The 19584-nt window shown below is 43.3% G+C and overlaps 1 protein-coding gene across 1 annotated transcript in view; it reads right to left on the reverse strand.

The window, feature by feature from the left end:
• Positions 1-19584, reverse strand: part of ibtk (inhibitor of Bruton agammaglobulinemia tyrosine kinase) — a gene marked incomplete at its 5' end in the record, with an annotated part of 38947 nt that overhangs the window by 7104 nt on the left and 12259 nt on the right. The window contains 5 exons of the mRNA XM_057339789.1: positions 13386-13562; positions 16573-16725; positions 17077-17163; positions 17322-17434; positions 18093-18232. Of these exons, the coding sequence (XP_057195772.1) occupies positions 13386-13562; positions 16573-16725; positions 17077-17163; positions 17322-17434; positions 18093-18232 (670 nt within the window). The remainder of the gene's footprint in view (positions 1-13385; positions 13563-16572; positions 16726-17076; positions 17164-17321; positions 17435-18092; positions 18233-19584) is intronic.

The raw sequence follows: 19584 nt of genomic DNA on the forward strand, positions 1-19584 counted from the left end.
GAAATAACTATCTAAACGCAGTTTGAAAAAGCACGAGCAGTTTGTCCCTTCACGCGTCCCGTAGTTCGGTTGTTTTAACTTTGTTTATTAGTTAGCAGAATGTTTTCATTTTATATTTACATGGATGGATTTAACAGTGTTTGCATATTATTTACAAGAACCGCTTATGGCCACAGAACGGGAGATATTAGAAATAAACTCTATATTACCAGTTTTTATTCAGAGTTGTCTGCAGAACACAACACTTTTCATTACACGTTTTTTGTAAAAGTGAAGAAAGTGTAACAACAACAACAACAACAACAACAGCTAGTAGACTCTACTGCATCTACCTGTCGATGAACCGATCTGTCGTCTTCAGTGAGCGGACACAGACTGTGAGGAGCGAGCGTCAAATGGAAAACGCGGAGTGGAATAATATAGCGGTGTATTAAGAGCAAGTTTTTCGCGGGGATGTGAATCCTCTCTACTCTACTTCGCCTACCAAAGACGGGCGCCAGCCTGTGAGGGCAAATGGGCAGCGGCTCAAGCCACAGTGCCACCCCGTGAACGCGTTCCGGCTCACGTCGGTCCGCGAGTTTCAAAGGAGAAATACCTGAAATAAAACCGGAGGGTGGCGGCCTGGCGGGAGATGGTGCCAGGTATGCTGTGGATTCTCTGCCTAAAGATCAAGGTGTGGTGCCATGGGTGTAAAAAATCATTATTTCCTAAATGCTGTTCTTTCGCGTTCTTGTCTCTCAGTTTTTGGTTTTCTTTAAGCGCGGCACTGCGATTGCGCTTGTCAGCCATTAGAACAAGCGTCTTAATGAGCAGACAGGTTTCAACTGAGGTAAACATGACGGATAGAATCCACAAATGACCAATCAGGAAACGCCAACATGACTGACGGAACGTTTAGCCAATTAATCGACATCATTCCTTACATAAGGCAGTGTTATTGAACCTTGGTAGGCCAATGCACAAAGTTTAAATGAAAAATAAAATGACTGGCATATAACTAAACAAATCAAATGAACGAGAGCAGGCGGGCCCCCCGGGCTGGAGCCCAGTCAAGGCCAATGGTAAGTCCGGCCTTGCTTATTTTATTCATTTGCATTATTATTTGCATGGCCTAAGCTATGATAAAGCTAAGCATTTCATGCTTGCATTGCACAGCACGTTTGCGGGCAGAGCTAGCTAACAGTAAATAGCAACGCTGTTAAAGGCGTTTGATCTGACTGCAAGATAGCAGTTAAGAGTAAGTTAGTAGACGTTTTTCCCCCTTTGTAAAGTCAGGGACAACCGGACTACATAGCGCAGGGTAGAGGGAGAGGAAACGCACTTTGTAGAGTTGTTTGTCCGTTTAGGGCTACGGAACAAAACATGGCGGCGAATCAATGTACAGTATGTAGGCCCGCTCTGTATGTACATAGAAATAGTTTATTCTAAGGTAATAAAAACATAACTATTAATTATGTAAGGTCTTTATACACATATGAAGACATCGTTTTGTATATTACATTGCATTTCTGTCAATAGATCATCAAAAAGATCCCATAGTGCTACTTTAACTGGGTGATTATCATGAAATTTTGGTTTCAAGATGTCAAACATGATTTTCTTAAAAACATTCATATCAACAAATTTCTTTTTCATTTGTTAAAAACAAAGGTATGACATGCTTAAGAACATTAATTTCAAAACTATTACTGACAGTTTAACAAAATTTTACTTTTTATATAAAAAGGCTTTAAAAAATCTCATTAACACAATCATTTAGGACTGTCAATCCCATAGAATGTGTTTTTAAGTTTTTTGATCATACATTAATTAGTTTCAGTTTCAGTTTATTGTTTATATAGCACACATAAACACAACAAAAGTTGACCACAGTGCTTTACACAATCTAAAACAACACTCCAAGAAAATAAAGGGAAAAAAACAGATAAAACAAATAACTAAGTGTTAAAAGCACGGGACAACAGATAGACCTTTAGCTTCAATTTAAATAACAGCAAATGACAGCAATCTCAAATAGGACGGCAGCGAATTCCAGAGCCTGGGACCAATCACAGCGAATGCCCGGTCGCCTCTAGATTTAAGGCGAGTCCGTGGCTGAACCAGTGTATGGTTATCAGAAGACATCAGACACCTGCCCGAGGTGTTCCAATTCACTAGTTCAACCAGGTAAGAGGGAGCAAGACCATTCAAAGAATTAAAAACAAACAACAATATCTTAAAATCAACTCTCAGACGAATCGGCAACCAGTTAAGAGCGATTAATATAGGGGTAATATGTTGAAATTTTCGGCCTCCTTTTAAAAATCTGGCTGCTGCAATTTGCACCATTTGAAGCCTAGTAAAAGATGACAGAGATACCGGCATATAAGGAGTTACAGTAGTCCAGCCGAGATGAAACAAAAGCGTGTGTGACTCTCTCCAGGTCTTTGGGGGACAGAAAAGATTTAACTCTCGCTAGCAGTTTCAGATGAAAAAAACTGGATTTAACCACTGTATTGATATGCTTATCAAACTTCAATGCCGAATCCAGAGTAACTCCTAGGCTTTTCACAGTAGGTTTAATAGACAAATAAAGGTCACCAAGATTGCTAATGCTTTTTGATTTCACTGCAACGGGTTCAAACACAATGGCTTCAGTTTTACTAGCATTGAGGTGGAGGAAATTTGAGGCCATCCAAGAATTTAAATCATTTAGACAGGCATGTAAGTTATCCAAGCCCTTCTTATCCGTGTGCTTAAACGGCAAATAAATTTGGGTGTCATCGGCATATAAATGAAAAGATACTCCATGCCTTCTAAAAATCGAACCCAGGGGTAACATATATAACGAGAACAACGTAGGAGACAAAACGGAACCTTGAGGCACCCCACAGGAAAGGGAAGCTGTTGAAGAAACAGAGCTTCCAATGCCTACTGAAAAGGACCTGTCAGTCAAAAAAGATTTCAACCAGCTGAGGGCATTTCCACATATGCCCACATAATGCTCAAGACGTGACAGTAGAATGGCATGATCAACTGTGTCAAACGCTGCACTCAGGTCAGGGGCATTAGAATAACAGAGTCGCCAGAGTCTGTAGCAAGATGTCGTTTACAACTCTAAGTAGTGCAGATTCCGTACTGTGTTCAGATCGAAAACCCGATTGAAAAATATCAAGAATCATATTAGAATCGAGAAAATTCTGTAATTGCAATAGCACTGTTTTCTCAAGAATCTTAGCTATAGAGGGGTAAAATATACGTAAATCGGTCTAAAATTTGCAAACACAGTGGAATCCAAATTAGGTCTCTTCAAAATAGGTCTCACTATAGCGTGCTTACAGGAGGCAGGGAACGCCCCAGAAAGAAGGCTTTTGTTAATGATACACAAAATCCACGCCCCCAGACTGTCAAGCGCCTGTTTCAGGAAGTGAGTAGGGACCATATCTAAGGATGAGGAAGAAGACTTCAGATTGGTGACTATATCAGCTAGCTCAGACATAGTAATAGGCTCCCAGGAATTTAAGAATCTGGTGGCCAGCAACAAATCTGCAGGATCCCGAGAAGCAGGTACTATCGCCTGTCTAATCACTGCTATTTTGTCCTTAAAAAAACTAAAAAAAAATCACACAAAGGAGAATCCATAAAACAGTTATCCGTTAAAAACCGAGTTTAAGATATTAAAAAGAATTCTCGAATTATTTGAATTTTTGGCAATAATCTCCGCAAAGTAATTCGACTTCGCAGCTTTAACAGCTTTTTGATATGAGATTAGAGACTCCCGTAATTAGGGATACACCGATACCATTTTTTAAAGACAGAGTACGAGTACCGATACTTTTTTCTGGTACTCGCCGATACAGATACCTATAACCAATGCATGTATAGTGTACAATTATGTTAATAAACCAGTATCTTACTGGTACATTTTTTTTTCTTTTGTTTTTAGGTCTACTTAAATGTAAGTACTATTTTTAAATTAAGTTCAATTTTTTATGATAAGTAGCACAATTTTACTAGCACATTTACTTCAGTTTGCTAAAGTAAACAATATACTCTGTGGTTGAATTATAAAAAATTCAAGGGGGGTGGTGTGGTAAAATGTGAGTGTATTATAACTTGTTCAAGTAAACCGGACTTTTATTTTGACGGGACGCCGCAAAGAGTGTTCGTTTATGTTAACCGGACTTTTATTTTGACGGATCGCCGCAAATGGTGTTTGTTATGTGTTCGTGTCCTCGTGCAGTGAAACACTAGCGCTGAAAGCTTCACAAGCTAGTGGTGGGCGATACTGTAAAATTTAGTATTGATCCGATACCAATACTTTTTACTTTTAAAAAGCATTTACTTGAACTTACATTTACTTTCCTGTAGATGAAATGTCACGATTTATCAGATGAATGCATCATTAATATGCTAAATCTGAATACATTTTCATGACCACTAAAATATTTTGTGATTTGTGCTCTTAATGTGCCTGTAGGCTAATTAATCATGTAGATGTTAAAACACTGGACATCATTTAAACCAAATAAATCTATTTATTTAGTTATTTATTCCTGTAATCGAATTTGCAAACATGAACTTTGCACCAAATTATTACTGGAAATAGTAACAATAACAGATTAACAGAACAGAAAAACAATATATAACAACACAATTTCTCGTTATCCCAGTACTACTTCTCTAGCTTTAAAAAAACCAAAGTGGACAAAATTATTACTCAAGAACAAAGATTTTAAAACTGCTTTTCCGTTTTTGTTCAGTGTTATGTTTAGACAAAATAATAGAACAAATTAACATGTTTCCCTTTCATTACACTTTTTTAAGTGAATTTATAAACAAAGTGCACACAATTGTTCGAGACACAAAGTAAATAAAGTGCTTAAATAATAAAGTACTTACAATCTTTGGCTTTTTACCCCCAAAGGCCCACTGCCATACATCGCAGTTCGCAGTGTTTTTATTCACCGAGGTGATAAAACTCCACACGATGCTCCTCTTCTTTTCGCTGGCTGCAGCAGCGTCTGCGTGCTTGCGCTTGGCGCTACTGAGTCACATGATAGCGGACTACAAAACACAGCAGGGCAGGGAGGAGCAACGTGTGCAAAACTAGGTGTATGGGAAATAGTTTTTCTTCATTATACAATTATTAGCTACATTAGTAAATAAATAAAATCAGTAGTATAAACTAAAAACACATTAGTATCGATATTTTTATGTTAGGATCGATCCTTTTCGATACAACCTCAGTATCGAAAGTATCGATACTTCAGGATCGATCCGCCCACCACTATCACAAGCACAATGCGTTCAGGTTCAGTACACGCAACCGCAACACTCTTTCACACACAGTCACACAAAACAAGCAGAATACATATTTAAACAGTATCTGAATATTTTGTTAGCTGTTAGCTTTTCAGCACTAATTTCTTGTTAGGAAATAATACATTTGCCAGATTCCGTGTCGTACAGCAAATTCTGTTTTTATGCCTGGATTCCTCTATTCCGTCCGCGTTTTCCGCATTGCGGAAATCATAGGGCTCTATGTATGTCATGTGAGGTATCGGTCTTTGGTATCAGTGTGTCATTACGAGTACGAGTACATGAGATTGGTATCGGGCCGATACCCGATACTGGTATCGGTGCATCCCTACCCGTAATATAGACAAAACAAAACAAAAAACTGATTTTTGACAGCTTTGCATACTTATCATACTTATTCAATTGAATTTGGCACAGGTTAACTCCACTCGAAGTGTATAAACATTAACAAGCAAAACTAATGCTTCTGAGCAAAATTTCAAGTGTCCCAGAAAAGGGTGTGAATAATTATGCAATGTACTTATTTTTGTTTTTTATTTTTAATAAATCTGCAAAGCTGTCAAAAATCTGTTTTTTGTTTTGTCATTATTGTGCATGGAGTGTAGATTAATGAAAAAAAATAATCATTTAAAGTAGTTTAAGATAAGGCAGCAGCATAACAAAATGTGAATAAAATGAAGGGGGTTGAATACTTTTGCAAGCCACTGTACAACATCTGCAGTGCTCTCTTATATGAAATACAAACTGATTTTAGACAAAACTTATGTTTTCTCATGTGTCATGTGTGTGTTGTGAAAAGCTCTTACTTGTAAACATACAGTACAGTAAATGGTGAACTACACGTCCATCAACAAGTTTTCTTCCTTCTGTTCTTCAAATGTATATTTCTGCATGCAAGCCCGCGTCTCTGTGTCTAACAGGTCGCGCGCATGTTGCTCTGTCTGACGTACAGGTCCCGCATGTGGCGGGCATTTATCATTGCTGGCAAACAATATGACGTATTTGCAGTTCCCTATCGATACTTCACTCGTACTGCGTAGCAGGACGCTATGGGGAAAACTCCTTTTTCTCCGATGACTGAAGCTTTACAATAACGCAGTGAATACTGCACGGCCATTGGTGCTTGCAAAGTAAAACATTGAGCCAATGGCAGCGAAGCTGCACGGACCTATGGCGATGGTGCCCGCCAAAATGGGAGGGGCTTATGGCTATATAAGCAGACACATTACCGTAGGGTCCTCAGATTTCTTCTCCTTCAGCGACGACTTCTACCTCGCTACTCGGACTGATAGCTTCGCCGTCGGAAAAAGCACTGCAGCGGACTGGACCTCTCTGCTCAGCGATTCGCTGGTCTCAGCAGCGCCGGTTCCTGTTCCCTGCCGCCATCCGGCAAGCTCTAAAAAAGCTAATTTTCCATGAGCAAATTTCCTGCGCCGTTGTTGCAAATGCCACGCCGTCACTGTCATTCGTGTGGGATATCCCTGCACGCCGCTGATGGTCACGGCGAGTGCGTCTCATGCTTGGGAGTTTCCCATGCTCAAGACGCACTCAGACAGACGGAATGCCCTCATTGCGAGAGCATGAGTCTCTCCTCTCTGCGCTCGCAGATAGCTTTCTTCTCAGAGAGCGAATCTGCTTCTCGATCCCTTCCCGCTTCAGTCTACGGAGATGAAGCAGCGGGGTAGAGGAACTAAGCGCTCGGGGAAGCGCGAGCTCACGTCCCCTCGGCGTGCCTCAACTTCTCCACAGAGAGAAAATTCACTGGTTCGTTTTTCCCAGGCCGACCAGCGTCCGCCATGGTCTCGTTTGGCGGAAGCGAATTCGAGGAAGACGACAGCATGTCGTTAGCGGCTTCAGACGGGGAGGAGCTGTCGGGCTCGGTTTTCGACCCCGCCCCCCTGCCATCTATAGAGCACAGCGAACCCGCGCCGGGTCTGGATTCCGAGCTTTTTCGGGTCCTTACTAAGGCTGTGGAGGAGCTGGGCTTAGAGTGGTCCTCTCCGGAGGAACCCACTCGCAGCCGCCTGGACAAATGGTTCCTGCCGGGGCGCCGCCAAGCCCCTCGTCAGCGAACTTCACCGTTCTTCCCGGAGGTTCATGATGAACTCACCAGGTCATGGCGCGCTCCCTACTCAGCCCATCTATGACCCTCTTCTTCCTCCGCTCTCACCTCGGTTGACGGCGCGGAAGAAAAAGGATATGAGAAGCTGCCTCCCCTGGATGAGTCGGTGGCCTCACATCTGTGTCCGCCCTCGGCCATCGGTTGGATGGCAAAAGCGGCCCATCCCTCTAAGCCCTGCAAAACCACCTCGGCCCTCGCTGGACGCGCATTCTCGTCCACCGGCCAAGCGGCTTCAGCACTGCACTCCATGGCAGTGCTTCAAGTGTACCAGGCCAAACTCCTCCAGGGCATGGACGGGTCCGGTACAGATATCGCGCCCTTCAAAGAGCTGCGGAGCGCGACAGATCTCGCCCTACGCGCCACCAAGGCCACGGCCCAGGCGATAGGCAGATCAATGCCCAGTCTCGTGGTGCTCGAGCGCAATCTGTGGCTGACGCTCACAGAGATCAAGGAAGCAGACAAGGTCCCCTTCCTCGATGCTCCAATATCCGCTGCCGGCCTCTTCGGACCAGCAGTGGAGGGTTTTGCGGAACGCTTCACCGCAGCGCAGAAATCTTCGCAGGCCATGAAGCACTTCCTGCCCAAGAGACCCGGGTCCAGACCTGCGTCGGCTCGCCCCAAGCCAGCACCAACTCAGCAGCCGGTGAAGGCCACGCCCCCCACTGCCCAGAAGGTAACAGGAGCTGAGACGCGTCAACGATCTCGCTCCGGGAGACGTTTCCCCCACCCTCAGCGTCAGGACCCCGGCCAAAGATCACGCTGGACCCTGCGCCTCAGGCACCATCCTGAGACCGAGGAAAGGAAGAGGAAGGGACCGTGTCTCGCTGTGGCTGGACCTCCTTCAAAGAAGGCTCTTTTGTTCGCCCAAACACCCCGTTCTGTTCCAGGTGCCGGCGAAAATGTGTTTTTGTTCCAAAATGTGAATACCGGGTCTGTTCTAACGCCCGCACAACCCACCGCTGTTATAGCGGGCACTTATATAAAACACAAACATTGTCAGAAAAAGAGCAACCTTCCTCTTCCACTCTCCTCAGGAGTCAAGCCCCCGAAAGGCGGCATACCTCCCCAATGCATTCAACCCCTTGCCATACGGGCCGAGGCCTGGCGGGCCATCCCCGGGATATCGGATTGGGTAATGGGAATAATATCTCAAGGATATTCACTCCAGTTCGCTCGCAGACCCCCGCCTTTCCGCAGGATGATCACCACCCGAGTCAAGAGCGCGAATTCACACGTTCTGCGCACGGAGTAGGTGAACTTACTGGACAAAGGAGCCATAGAACCGGTTCCTCCAGATCAAACCGAGTCGGGCTTCTACAGCCGCTACTTCCTCGTACCCAAAAAGGATGGCGGTCTCCACCCCATCCTCGATATCAGACATCTGAACCGCGCCCTTATGAAACGGCGTTTCAGAATGATTACACTGAAACAGATCCTCTCGCAGATATACCCAGGGGACTGGTTCTTCTCCCTGGATCTGAAAGACGCATACTTCCACATCCAGATAGCCCCCCATCACAGACGATTCTTGAGATTCGCCTACGAAGGGGTTGCATATCAATACATGGTCCTTCCATTTGGACTGTCTCTAGCTCCCCGCACTTTCACGAACTGCATGGATGCGGCTCTATCCCCTCTCAGGCAGACGGGAATCCGCATTCTGAACTATCTCGACGACTGGCTTGTTCTAGCACAGTCAGAGGAAGAGCTAAGGTCCCACAGGTCCCTCCTCTTCAGTCACCTCGAATGCCTGGGGCTCAGAATCAACCTTGCCAAAAGCGCTCTGTCCCCCAGCCAACGGATTTCGTTCCTGGGGGCGGTTTTCGATTCGAACCATCTGACGGCCAGAATCACGCCAGACCGTGCCCTAGCCATTCAGCAGCTCGCGGCCTCTTTTACGCCTGGAGCGTCACGCCCCCTCAAGGCGTTTCAGAAGATGCTGGGTCTCATGGCCTCCGCGTCGTCTCAAGTACTGCAGTTGGGCGTTCTTCGGATGCGTCCTCCTCTGCAGTACTGGCTGAAACCGAGAGTTCCGCCTCACGCTTGGCGTCTCGGACGCCTACGCATCTGGGTGGATCAGGTCTGTGTAACAGCTCTAGCCCCATGGAGGGATCTTCTTTGGTTGGAGCAGGGTGTGCCCCTGGGCACCACATGTAGACGAAAGTTGGTCACAACAGACGCCTCCAAAACGGGTTGGGGGGCTCTGTGCGATGGCACACTGGCCTTCGGCCACTGGTTGATTCAGGAAAAGGGCTTGCACATCAACTGCCTAGAAATGCAGGCAGTATGGCTGGCTCTTCGCCACTTCCTGCCGGTCTTACGGGACCGCCACTTCTTAGTCTGATCAGACAGCATGACAGTGGTGTCCTACATAAATCACCAGGGAGGCCTCTCCTCAAGACGCCTTTTCTCCCTGGTACTTTGCCTCTTGGAATGGGCTCAGTGCAATCTGCGCTCACTAAGGGCAACTCATGTGCCAGGCAGACTGAACTAGGGAGCAGATATGGTATCTCGGAGCAAAGTCCCTTCAGAGGAATGGACGCTCCACCCCAAGTCGGTTCAGAAAATTTGGGAAGTCTTCGGCAAGGCAGAAATCGACCTTTTTGCCTCAAAAGACAACACTCATTGCCCAACCTATTTTTCGAAGGACAGGGATGCCTTGGCCCACAACTGGCCCAACCGGCTCCTCTATGCCTTCCCCCCGATCGCTCTCATACCACAGACGATCAGGGGGATCAGAGAACAGGCGCACAAGGTGCTGTTCGTAGCCCCACTCTGGAAGAACCAGCCCTGGGTTGCACAACTGTCTCAGCTGCTCGTAGCAGCCCCGTGGCCTATTCCCCTGAGACGGGACCTCCTCTCTCAGGCAGGCAACACGATTTGGCACCCCCAGCCAGAGCTGTGGGCTCTGCACCTTTGGCCTCTCGACGGGAGCCTACGGTCCTCCCCGAGAGTGTCATGAATACAATATCACAGGCTAGAGCTCCGTCTACTAGACAACTCTATAACCTCAAGTGGTCTGTCTTCTCCACCTGGTGTACAACCCGCGGCGCAGACCCAGAATCCTGTGACATATCACTAATTCTGTCCTTCCTGCAAGAGCTGTTGGATAAGGGCCGCTCCCCTTCCACGCTCAAGGTCTATGTGGCAGCAATTGCAGCTTCTCATGCCCCCATAGCGGGCCAAGGAGTGGGAAAGAATGACTTGGTCATTCGTTTCTTGAAGGGTTCCAGGCGGCTACGCCCTCCTCGCCCCCTCACCGTTCCCATATGGGATCTGCCCACGGTGTTGAGAGCTCTTAAGGGCACTTCCTTCGAGCCTCTGCAGTCTGCGGACCTCCGTCCCTTAACGCTTAAAACCGCTCTGCTGCTAGCATTAGCATCGGTAAAACGTGTGGGCGATCTACAGGTGCTCTCTGTGAGCCCCTCCTGTCTTGAGTTTGGGCCTGACAACTCTAAGGTAGTCCTCAAACCTAGACATGGTTACGTACCTAAGGTGCTCTCTACTCCATTTAGAGCACAGGTAGTGACACTCTCCGCGCTCCCCTCCTCCGAGCAGGATCCGGAGCTGAATCTGCTCTGTCCAGTCAGAGCGCTTAAGATCTACATTGAGCGTTCCGCCCCATTCAGGCGGTCGGAACAGCTTTTTGTCTGCTTTGGCAACCACACCAGAGGGTCTCCGGTCACGAAGCATAGACTATCGCGCTGGCATACTCTTCCTTGGGCCTTCTATGCCCCACGGGAGTTAGAGCCCATTCTACTAGAGGTGTCGCCTCTTCCTGGGCATGGTCTAGCGGAGTCTCCATAGCAGATATTTGTGCGGCGGCCTGCTGGGCTTCGCCTTCCACATTTACCAGATTCTACAGTCTGGACGTTCCGGCCTTACAGGCCCGGGTCCTTTCTGCTTAAGACTACTGCTGGGCTGGGGTTGCCCTCAACCACACCAGCACCTAGCACACTACTGGGACGATTAACCGGATTAGGCCACCTATTAGCTTGGCTTTTCCGCCTTCCACAGGATTCCCTGCCTCATACCTATCCTCGAGCCACGGCTTCGGGATTATATGATGTTTTCGTTCCACTTGTAGCACGGCGGGATTATACTGGTTCCCCATAGCGTCCTGCTACGCAGTACGAGTGAAGTATCGATAGGGAACGTACTCGGTTACTAACGTAACCTCGGTTCCCTGAGATACGGGAACGAGTACTTCGTTCCTGGCCGTGCTTACAAGCTGCATATGGTCGTCGCTTCAGTCGAAGTAACCTGAGGACCCTACGGTGATGTGTCTGCTTATATAGCCATAAGCCCCGCCCATTTTGGCGGGCACCATTGCCATAGGTCCGTGCAGCTTCGCTGCCATTGGCTCAAAGTTTTACTTTGCAAGCACCAATGGCCGTGCAGTATTCACTGCGTTATTGTAAAGCTTCAGTCATCGGAGAAAAATGAGTTTTCCCCATTGTGTCCTGCTACGCAGTACTCGTTCCCGTATCTCAGGGAACCGAGGTTACGTTAGTAACCGAGTACGTTTTGGTTTGATAAATATAGACTCATATCCACTTCATACAACGCACTTTGTGTTCTATGTTCTTAAAGGTGCCAAAGAATTCATTGATACAATATGTTAAATTGTTCTCTGATATCTACAGAAGGTATGTGGCTTTATTAAGTGTCCGTAACTGCACAGACCCCCCTGACTTTATAACTGTATAAAGAAGATGCGTGTCTGTGCAGCTTGCGTTGTATAAAGAAGACGAGCAACAGTTTATAACTGAGAAGCTTGCACTGTACAGATGACACACGCCTGACTTGATAACTGCCCAGCCCGTGCTGTATAAAGAAGACGTGTCTCTGCGCAGCTCATGCTTAGACGCGCCTCACTTCATAACGTTGAGGCTTGTTTAAAGACAACGATGTCATCATCCATCGCGAGGTTTCACTGTAGACATCGTCCGATGCCAATTTGGTAGACATCGCCAAACCCTACTCCCAATACCTGTAGAACTTCTGATGATTCGGCTGTGCACGTCCGGCTGGCCTAGAACATGGGCGGGTATATGCAACGTTGGGGGTGTACATCCCGACTGTAACGTCACAGTCAGTGTTATGTTTGGATTGGCCTCTTTTTCAGTTGTCTTTTGCATGCACACGATTTACACAAGAAGGAGGAAACATTAGTGTTTGAGGCTCACGATATGTCATTTCCATGTACAGACCTCTTATTATTCATCTATGCCTAGGTAAATACAGTCCATTCTATGGCACCTTTAAGTTTCCGAGGAGTGAGTAACCTGCCACTTTAGACATGTTCAGATCTAGCTGCGAACTGAACAAATCATTTGAACCGATTTGTGAACCTATTCAGACGGTTTTGCCCATTGTTCAATTAATGCTTTCAAAAGAATCGACTCAGAAGAATCAATCTCGGGAATTCCCGTAAAAAGAGACTACAACCTTGAAATAAACGAAGCATTTTATAATGCATATTTTAAAAAGAAGGATTTTTATACACAGTATAATACATACACAGTATTATTAGAAATATACTCCAGTAAGAATAAAAGTACCCACTTTTATATTTTCCAAAATGTTACTCATTGTAAATGTAACTAAGTAAATGTTGCACGTTACTACCCACCTCTGTTTAAACGTAAAATGAAATGAAAAGACATTAAGTTTCAGTGGCATGAGGGGAGAACAGTAGAGCTCTGCTGCATTTTTCAGTGTTTCTCCTCGAGAATTCTCAAATCAACCATCACTTCAAATCTACAGTATAGCTGTCAGTTCACCAGAAATGCCTGAGCTGGCATATCGAAAATCAGAAAGTAACCGTGCAAATAGTCAATTAGAATAAACTATGAAGTAACCACTTTTATTTTAGTGGATAACACCACTCCATTATAAACACTCGTGGCATTATGAGATTATGTGCCAACAACTACATAGAAAACAATGTGTTTCTCACCTTGATGTTTTCTCTGGGTTGCTGGTCTCGGCACATTTAAACGTCACTCTTTTGGCACAGATGGCAGGTCCAGCAGCAGCCACTGGGGAAACTGAAGAGGGTTTCCCACGCCGCTCCTCCTCTACCAAAAGATCCCGGAAGGAACAGGAAAAGGAAAAAGACTGTACCGCTGTCGACCTGAAAACAACAGAGCAAAAATAAGTAGTGAGCAATATGAACATTTGTATGGAAAAAATTAGCTGCATTTAGGGGTGGGCAATATGGCCTCAAAACTATATCACGATATATCTATGGATATATATCATGGAAACTATATAAATATAACTACATTCAACACTGTTGTGGTACTGCTGTCAGTCACTCTCTACTGAACTCCTTCTTCTCTCATAGGAACATATAAGCTTGATTATCTGTCCTAACTCGCACTACAAAAAGAGCACAGAAATAATAAAATTATATAATCTACCCTGGAATACACTCATATTTAAAATAACGTAATACGAACTCACATTTCTGTACTGGATGTAAAGGCAGCAGTGCTGTGTGCACTAGCATGCAGTATGAAACAGGCAATAAATCATATTAAACAATTGAAAGTGTGCATGCACATAACATCTAACGAACGTCTGAATAAAGACTTAACCAAACTAAATGTTGTGGCTGTGAATGGGTCTCGCACAGAAATACGTCATCAACTAGGCTTTATCGTTTATATCACAAGACAAATTCCTACAGGGCTCCAGACTAACTTTTTTTACAGGGAGCACTGCAGCCCAACTGAAAATTTTAGGAGCGCAAGGAAAAAAATGTAGGGGCTAACCTTAAATTAGCCAGCCACGCAATTATCACATTTTCCCCCAAAATAACTGCATTACTGATACTGACAAATAAGTTACTTGATGACAGCAGATTTGGTTCTGTTTATTTAAAAAGAGCCAGAGTCTTCAGAGAAGCTTTGTTATTGATTTGTGCTAAATAGAGAGACTGTAATCTGAATTCATTTGAACCAACAGAAATTGTGCTTGTCAAAGAGTATACAGTATATTTAATTGCTTACAGTGCTACACATCAAAGCAAAATTAAAGTTCTCGTGTTATTACGTTCTTACGATTATTTTATTGTGTATTAAGGACACTTTTACTCATGTTCACAACACATGTAAATATAACGTCAAATAAAACTTAACGAGCAATCGTTCGTTCTTGATGTGAATGAATTTGAAATGATCCAGCGCTGTCTCCACAGATAAATGACGTTTACTGAACTCCTCCACGGTTAGTTTTGTTTTAAAGGGGTCATATGGCGGAAATACGTGTTTTTCTGTGTCTTTGGTGTGTTATAAGTTGCCCATGCATGTATTAGACACGTAAAATTGCTAAAATTAAAGTGTCGGAACAAAAGATGCATTCTATCTAAAAGCGAATGCGAACCCAGACCTGCCTGAAACGCCTCGTGTAACCACACCCCGACGAATGTACGTCACTTCGTAACATGATTTGACTTAAGACCGCCCAAATCTAAACGCAAGTGAGGTGGGCGTACTTGTAAATCTCATTGTATCTTCACCGCCGCAGCCATGTCGCGGAGACGCTGTGTGTTTCGTTGCAAAAAGAAAAGACTCTTTGTTTGCCATGCCAAAAGATGAGACAACTAAAAACGAATGGTTACATTTTATTTACAACACTGTTCCAGAAAAGTACAATCCGAATGTTCAAGTTTGTGCAGCGCATTTCACAGATGATTGCTTCAAGAACCTGGGAGAGATCAAGGCTGGCAGTGCACAAAAGCTTTGGTTAAAAAGTGGGGCCATTCCAACCATTAAAACTTCGCTGGCGCTTCAGATTCGCAACCTGTAAGTATATTTTTATTGTGAAAGACTCTGTTACGGACTAACGCGAGTTGAGTTTGTTGTGTGTTTGTGATCTGCAAATGCAGACACGTGCGCAACGTGAAAAAAGACAACATAAGTCCTAATAATCAGTAATAATGTTCCCACTAGAGGCAACAAATGTCTGTTTATAATGTCTTTTTATATTTAGTATTTATTTTGGGTTTATTGTCTTTGTTGAGTCGCGACGAGACGTGGCGTAACACTGGTTGATCAAGAAGGGCCAAAGCGCTCGCGTTATTTATACCATTCCCTGCTGTAATGCGAGCTTGTTTCTATCTCACACAAACTCTGTATGATGTATATGTTTGCTTGTTTATAGTCTTTATAATGTCGTATATAAAAGGTAAAACAGTTAGCTATAGTTTTTAACTATTTAACATCATATTTTTTTAATAAAAATGTTTTAATCAAGTTGCGCTGGCAAAGTTGATGTATCGGCTTGATCATCTTAATTTTCCGTATCAGATTTGGGCTCGAATTGATATAAGGAAGTACCGATGACATTTTATCACCTGTCAGTACAATTGAGAGGGAACATGATGTTCCAAATATGGTAAGAGGCATTACATTTCCGTGAAACGCTTGCAGTATTTGACCAATCACTACGCACTGGTTAACTGGCCAATCATAACACACCTCGCTTTTCAAAGCGATGAGCTTTGTAAAAAATCAGCGCGGCAAAGAGGAGATACAAACATGCACGGTATGTGGAAAATACAGCATTTTTGAACCTTAAATCGTGTATACACATTGCATTCCATCTAAAACGAACGATAATATTAGTTTTAGCCCTGTCATATGACCCCTTTAAACGTCTCATATATCAAATCATTCGTCCTCAGGCTTAAAAGTCTGTCACAGCAAACACGACTCGTAATGATGCGCTCACGTTGTGTGTGTGTAAACCTGTCAATGACGACCTGGATTGTGCAAGTACGCGACGCGAGTGACCCGCGCAGTTTACTATCACACGCAGCCTGGACTGGTGGCGGGCTCACGTTCTACTCGTCTTTTCACATGAAATAACAACTAAAAGAAATTCCAAATTTGCAGGTCACACATGCACGAGTACTTGTAAAAAATGACCACACGATAGGACAGGGCTCCAGAATGCAACTAAATGGAGAATTTCTACCGGTCCCTAGCTGCATTATAATGTGAGTAAATTCATTTTCTATCTATTTCTTTAAGAATCAACTTTTATACCACAATGGTCCTACCCCCCTTTTTGACATTTCTAATACCACTGTTTTCATTTTTATCTGAGACAGAATGAAGTAAGTCCATGGCTCTCACCAGGTCTTCACAGGTTTAACTGGGGTAACAGATGGGGGCGATTTAGGAGACATGTTCTCTGTGCTGCCTTCTCTGGAGGCCAAAGCCATCATCTTCCTCTGCTTCTGAGACAGCTTACTGGAGATGACTGGGACTTTACTGCTGCCACCCAATCTTTAATACACACAGAATGAATATTGAATGGATTGGATATTTAGTGTTGCTTTTCCACCCTGCTGTCCCCAGACATATTAAGGGCGATTTAAGGTTCTGCGTCAGACCTATGCCGTAGGCTGTTCATAGCTCTGCGTAGCCAGACACACACCTCCAAAAAATGTAACAACGCGTCAAATCAACACAGACCACAAGCACTGTGATTGGTCTGCTTGAACCCCTCCCTGCTGAACCCCAAGACCAACGCTTCATTTTTGGGTCAACAAACCGGTTGTAAACTGAGATGAAATAAGGCATAACGATGGAAAATTTCTATGTTTCATAAATGGAGTACGAAACTGGAAAACTTACGAGCCAAGACTTTTGGGTGTGGCGCCCAGATTTAACGAATTGGACTCCATCTCCATGATGGCCCTGAGGTCTAGGATCGGAACTGGTCTAAACAGATTTAACACAATTCAGTATCAATAAATCCTCTCAGAATTTCAGCTAAATCAATCCAAAACATCCACAGCATCTCCAAATGAACAACTACTTGAATTGCTTGTGGTGAGAATGGATGAATTACTTTACCCTCTAAGAATAAATTCAGTTACCTTGCTTTGCCTGTAGGGAGAGATTCAGGGGTGGAAACTTGAGGCATGTTGCCATTTTCCAAAACAGGAATCCCATGAGGTGATTTTAATCCTATTGGTCCATGTCGATTATCCTGCAAACACCAATTGAAGGTATACATCAACTATAAATTAATCTTAACCAATAATTTAAACAAAAACCATTTAAACCAGTATTTTACACTACCTGTCAAACATTTTTGGACACTTACTCACTTATGTGTTCATATTTTTCCATATTTTAGAATAATAATGAACTCATCAAAATTATACAATAAAACAAAGGGAACTATGGGAATTATGTTGTAACTAAAGAAAATTAAAACGTGTATTCAATATTTTATCATCTTCACCTTTTGCCTAGAATTTGCAGAAATGTTTTCTTGTCATTTTATCAAGCAGCTTCTTGAGGTCTTACCCTGAGATGCTTTTTAAACAATATTAAAGGAGTTCCCATCTATTCTGTGCTCTTATTGGCTGCTCTTTCTTCATTGTTCAGTCAAAGTTATCCATTTCAAAAACATTTTTTATTAAATAATGTTAGTTTTGTCATGAAAAAAGCATGTTTGTTTGCAAAATTATATTTATGTCTACTAAACTAAGTTCAGACATTTAAGCATACACTTTCAGATCAAAACTTTTTTTAAATAACGAGAAACATTTCACTCAAGTGTCCAAAAACTTTTGACCGTTAGTGTACATCACTAACTGTATGAAATCCACGTCTATTCTATAAGAATATCCAGGTGTTACCTGTGTCTCAGGTTTTTCCAGGAAGATGGGGGACTGCAGGTCTCTAGGGCTACCCACTCCCATATAACTGCCCTCTGAGTCAGATGTGACGAGCTCCTGCAGAGACTCCACTGAACTTGCCTTCACTGAATATCTCAAACCTGTTAGATCCGTTATTTAAATAACAGCCATTTTAAACCAACTGTAGCTTTTCTCTTGAAAGCTGTGCACAAGAGTAAGTGTGTTCTGTCGGTTTCTAGGGTGTATGGGGTGGTTGTAGGGCATATTGCCCAGCCAAATACTTTATAAGAATCTAGTTCTTACATATACAGGTGCTGGTCATATAATTAGAATATCATCAAAAAGTTGATTTATTTCACTAATTCCATTCAAAAAGTGAAACTTGTATATTATATTCATTCATTACACACAGACTGATATATTTCAAATGTTTATTTCTTTTAATTTGATGATTATAACTGACAACTAATGAAAATCCCAAATTCAGTATCTGGGAGTTAGAATATTAAAATAAGAATATTACTTAACCCTTTAGGCGCCAGGGTTTTTTGGAAAACATGCTGGACTTTGACATCAAGATTTCAAAAGTTTGTGGCTTGAAAGGACTTAAAGATAGAGATCTTCTGTAAATTAGAAAAATGTTGGGCATGACCAAAAGTTTATGTGGGGTATAAATATACTCATCTAATTTGCATATTATGACATCATCAGGGGCGGCCAACTTGAATTTCCTAATATTCAGGAAATTGTAGATATTGAACTGACTTATTTGCATGGTTTTTTTTTACTCTTTGATCCTTATTCCAAATGATCAGAAAAGAGGAAACCAACTATATAACAGGAGAAAGTACTAAATTATTACTATATTACTATACTTTATAGTAGTAAAACGCATGTGAACAGTAGCCTACTTTCTGATCAGTTCATCAGTAATATTCAGGAAACAGTAGATATTGAATTGATTTTTGAACTTATTTACATGTTGTTGTTCATTTCAAATGATCAGGAAAAGAGGAAATCAACAGTAAAACTATTAATAATTATAGTAAAATTATTACTATATTACTGTGCCATAGTAAAATGCATGTGCCTATTTTTTGATCAGTTGACCAGCTATCTGCCCAATCAGCTGCCTCTACCTCTAGCAACAGCTCTCCTATGGACACTACGACCACGTTCACCCCTGCCACCCCCATCTCCGTTAGGCAAAGGGTCGAAATGATCACTCATTTGTGCTTCGTGAACATTCGCGCCTTGCATGGCGGCACCATTGCGCTGCACAGATGTACTGGGAGACGCGCGGTCATTAGACGACCGATCGTGATTTCCAAAAGGCAAATATTCCCCTTCAGAGTCAGAATCGGCGAATAACATTCGCAACACATCCTCGCGGTACAACATTTATTAGCCATTTGGCGATTTCTCTCACAATTTACTCTGACAATGAAATACAATTTTCCGCTTCAATGACAAACCTGGCCTCTCATAACAC

The sequence above is a fragment of the Triplophysa rosa genome, linkage group LG8, assembly GCF_024868665.1.
Source record: "Triplophysa rosa linkage group LG8, Trosa_1v2, whole genome shotgun sequence".
NCBI classification, from domain to species: Eukaryota; Metazoa; Chordata; class Actinopteri; order Cypriniformes; family Nemacheilidae; genus Triplophysa; species Triplophysa rosa.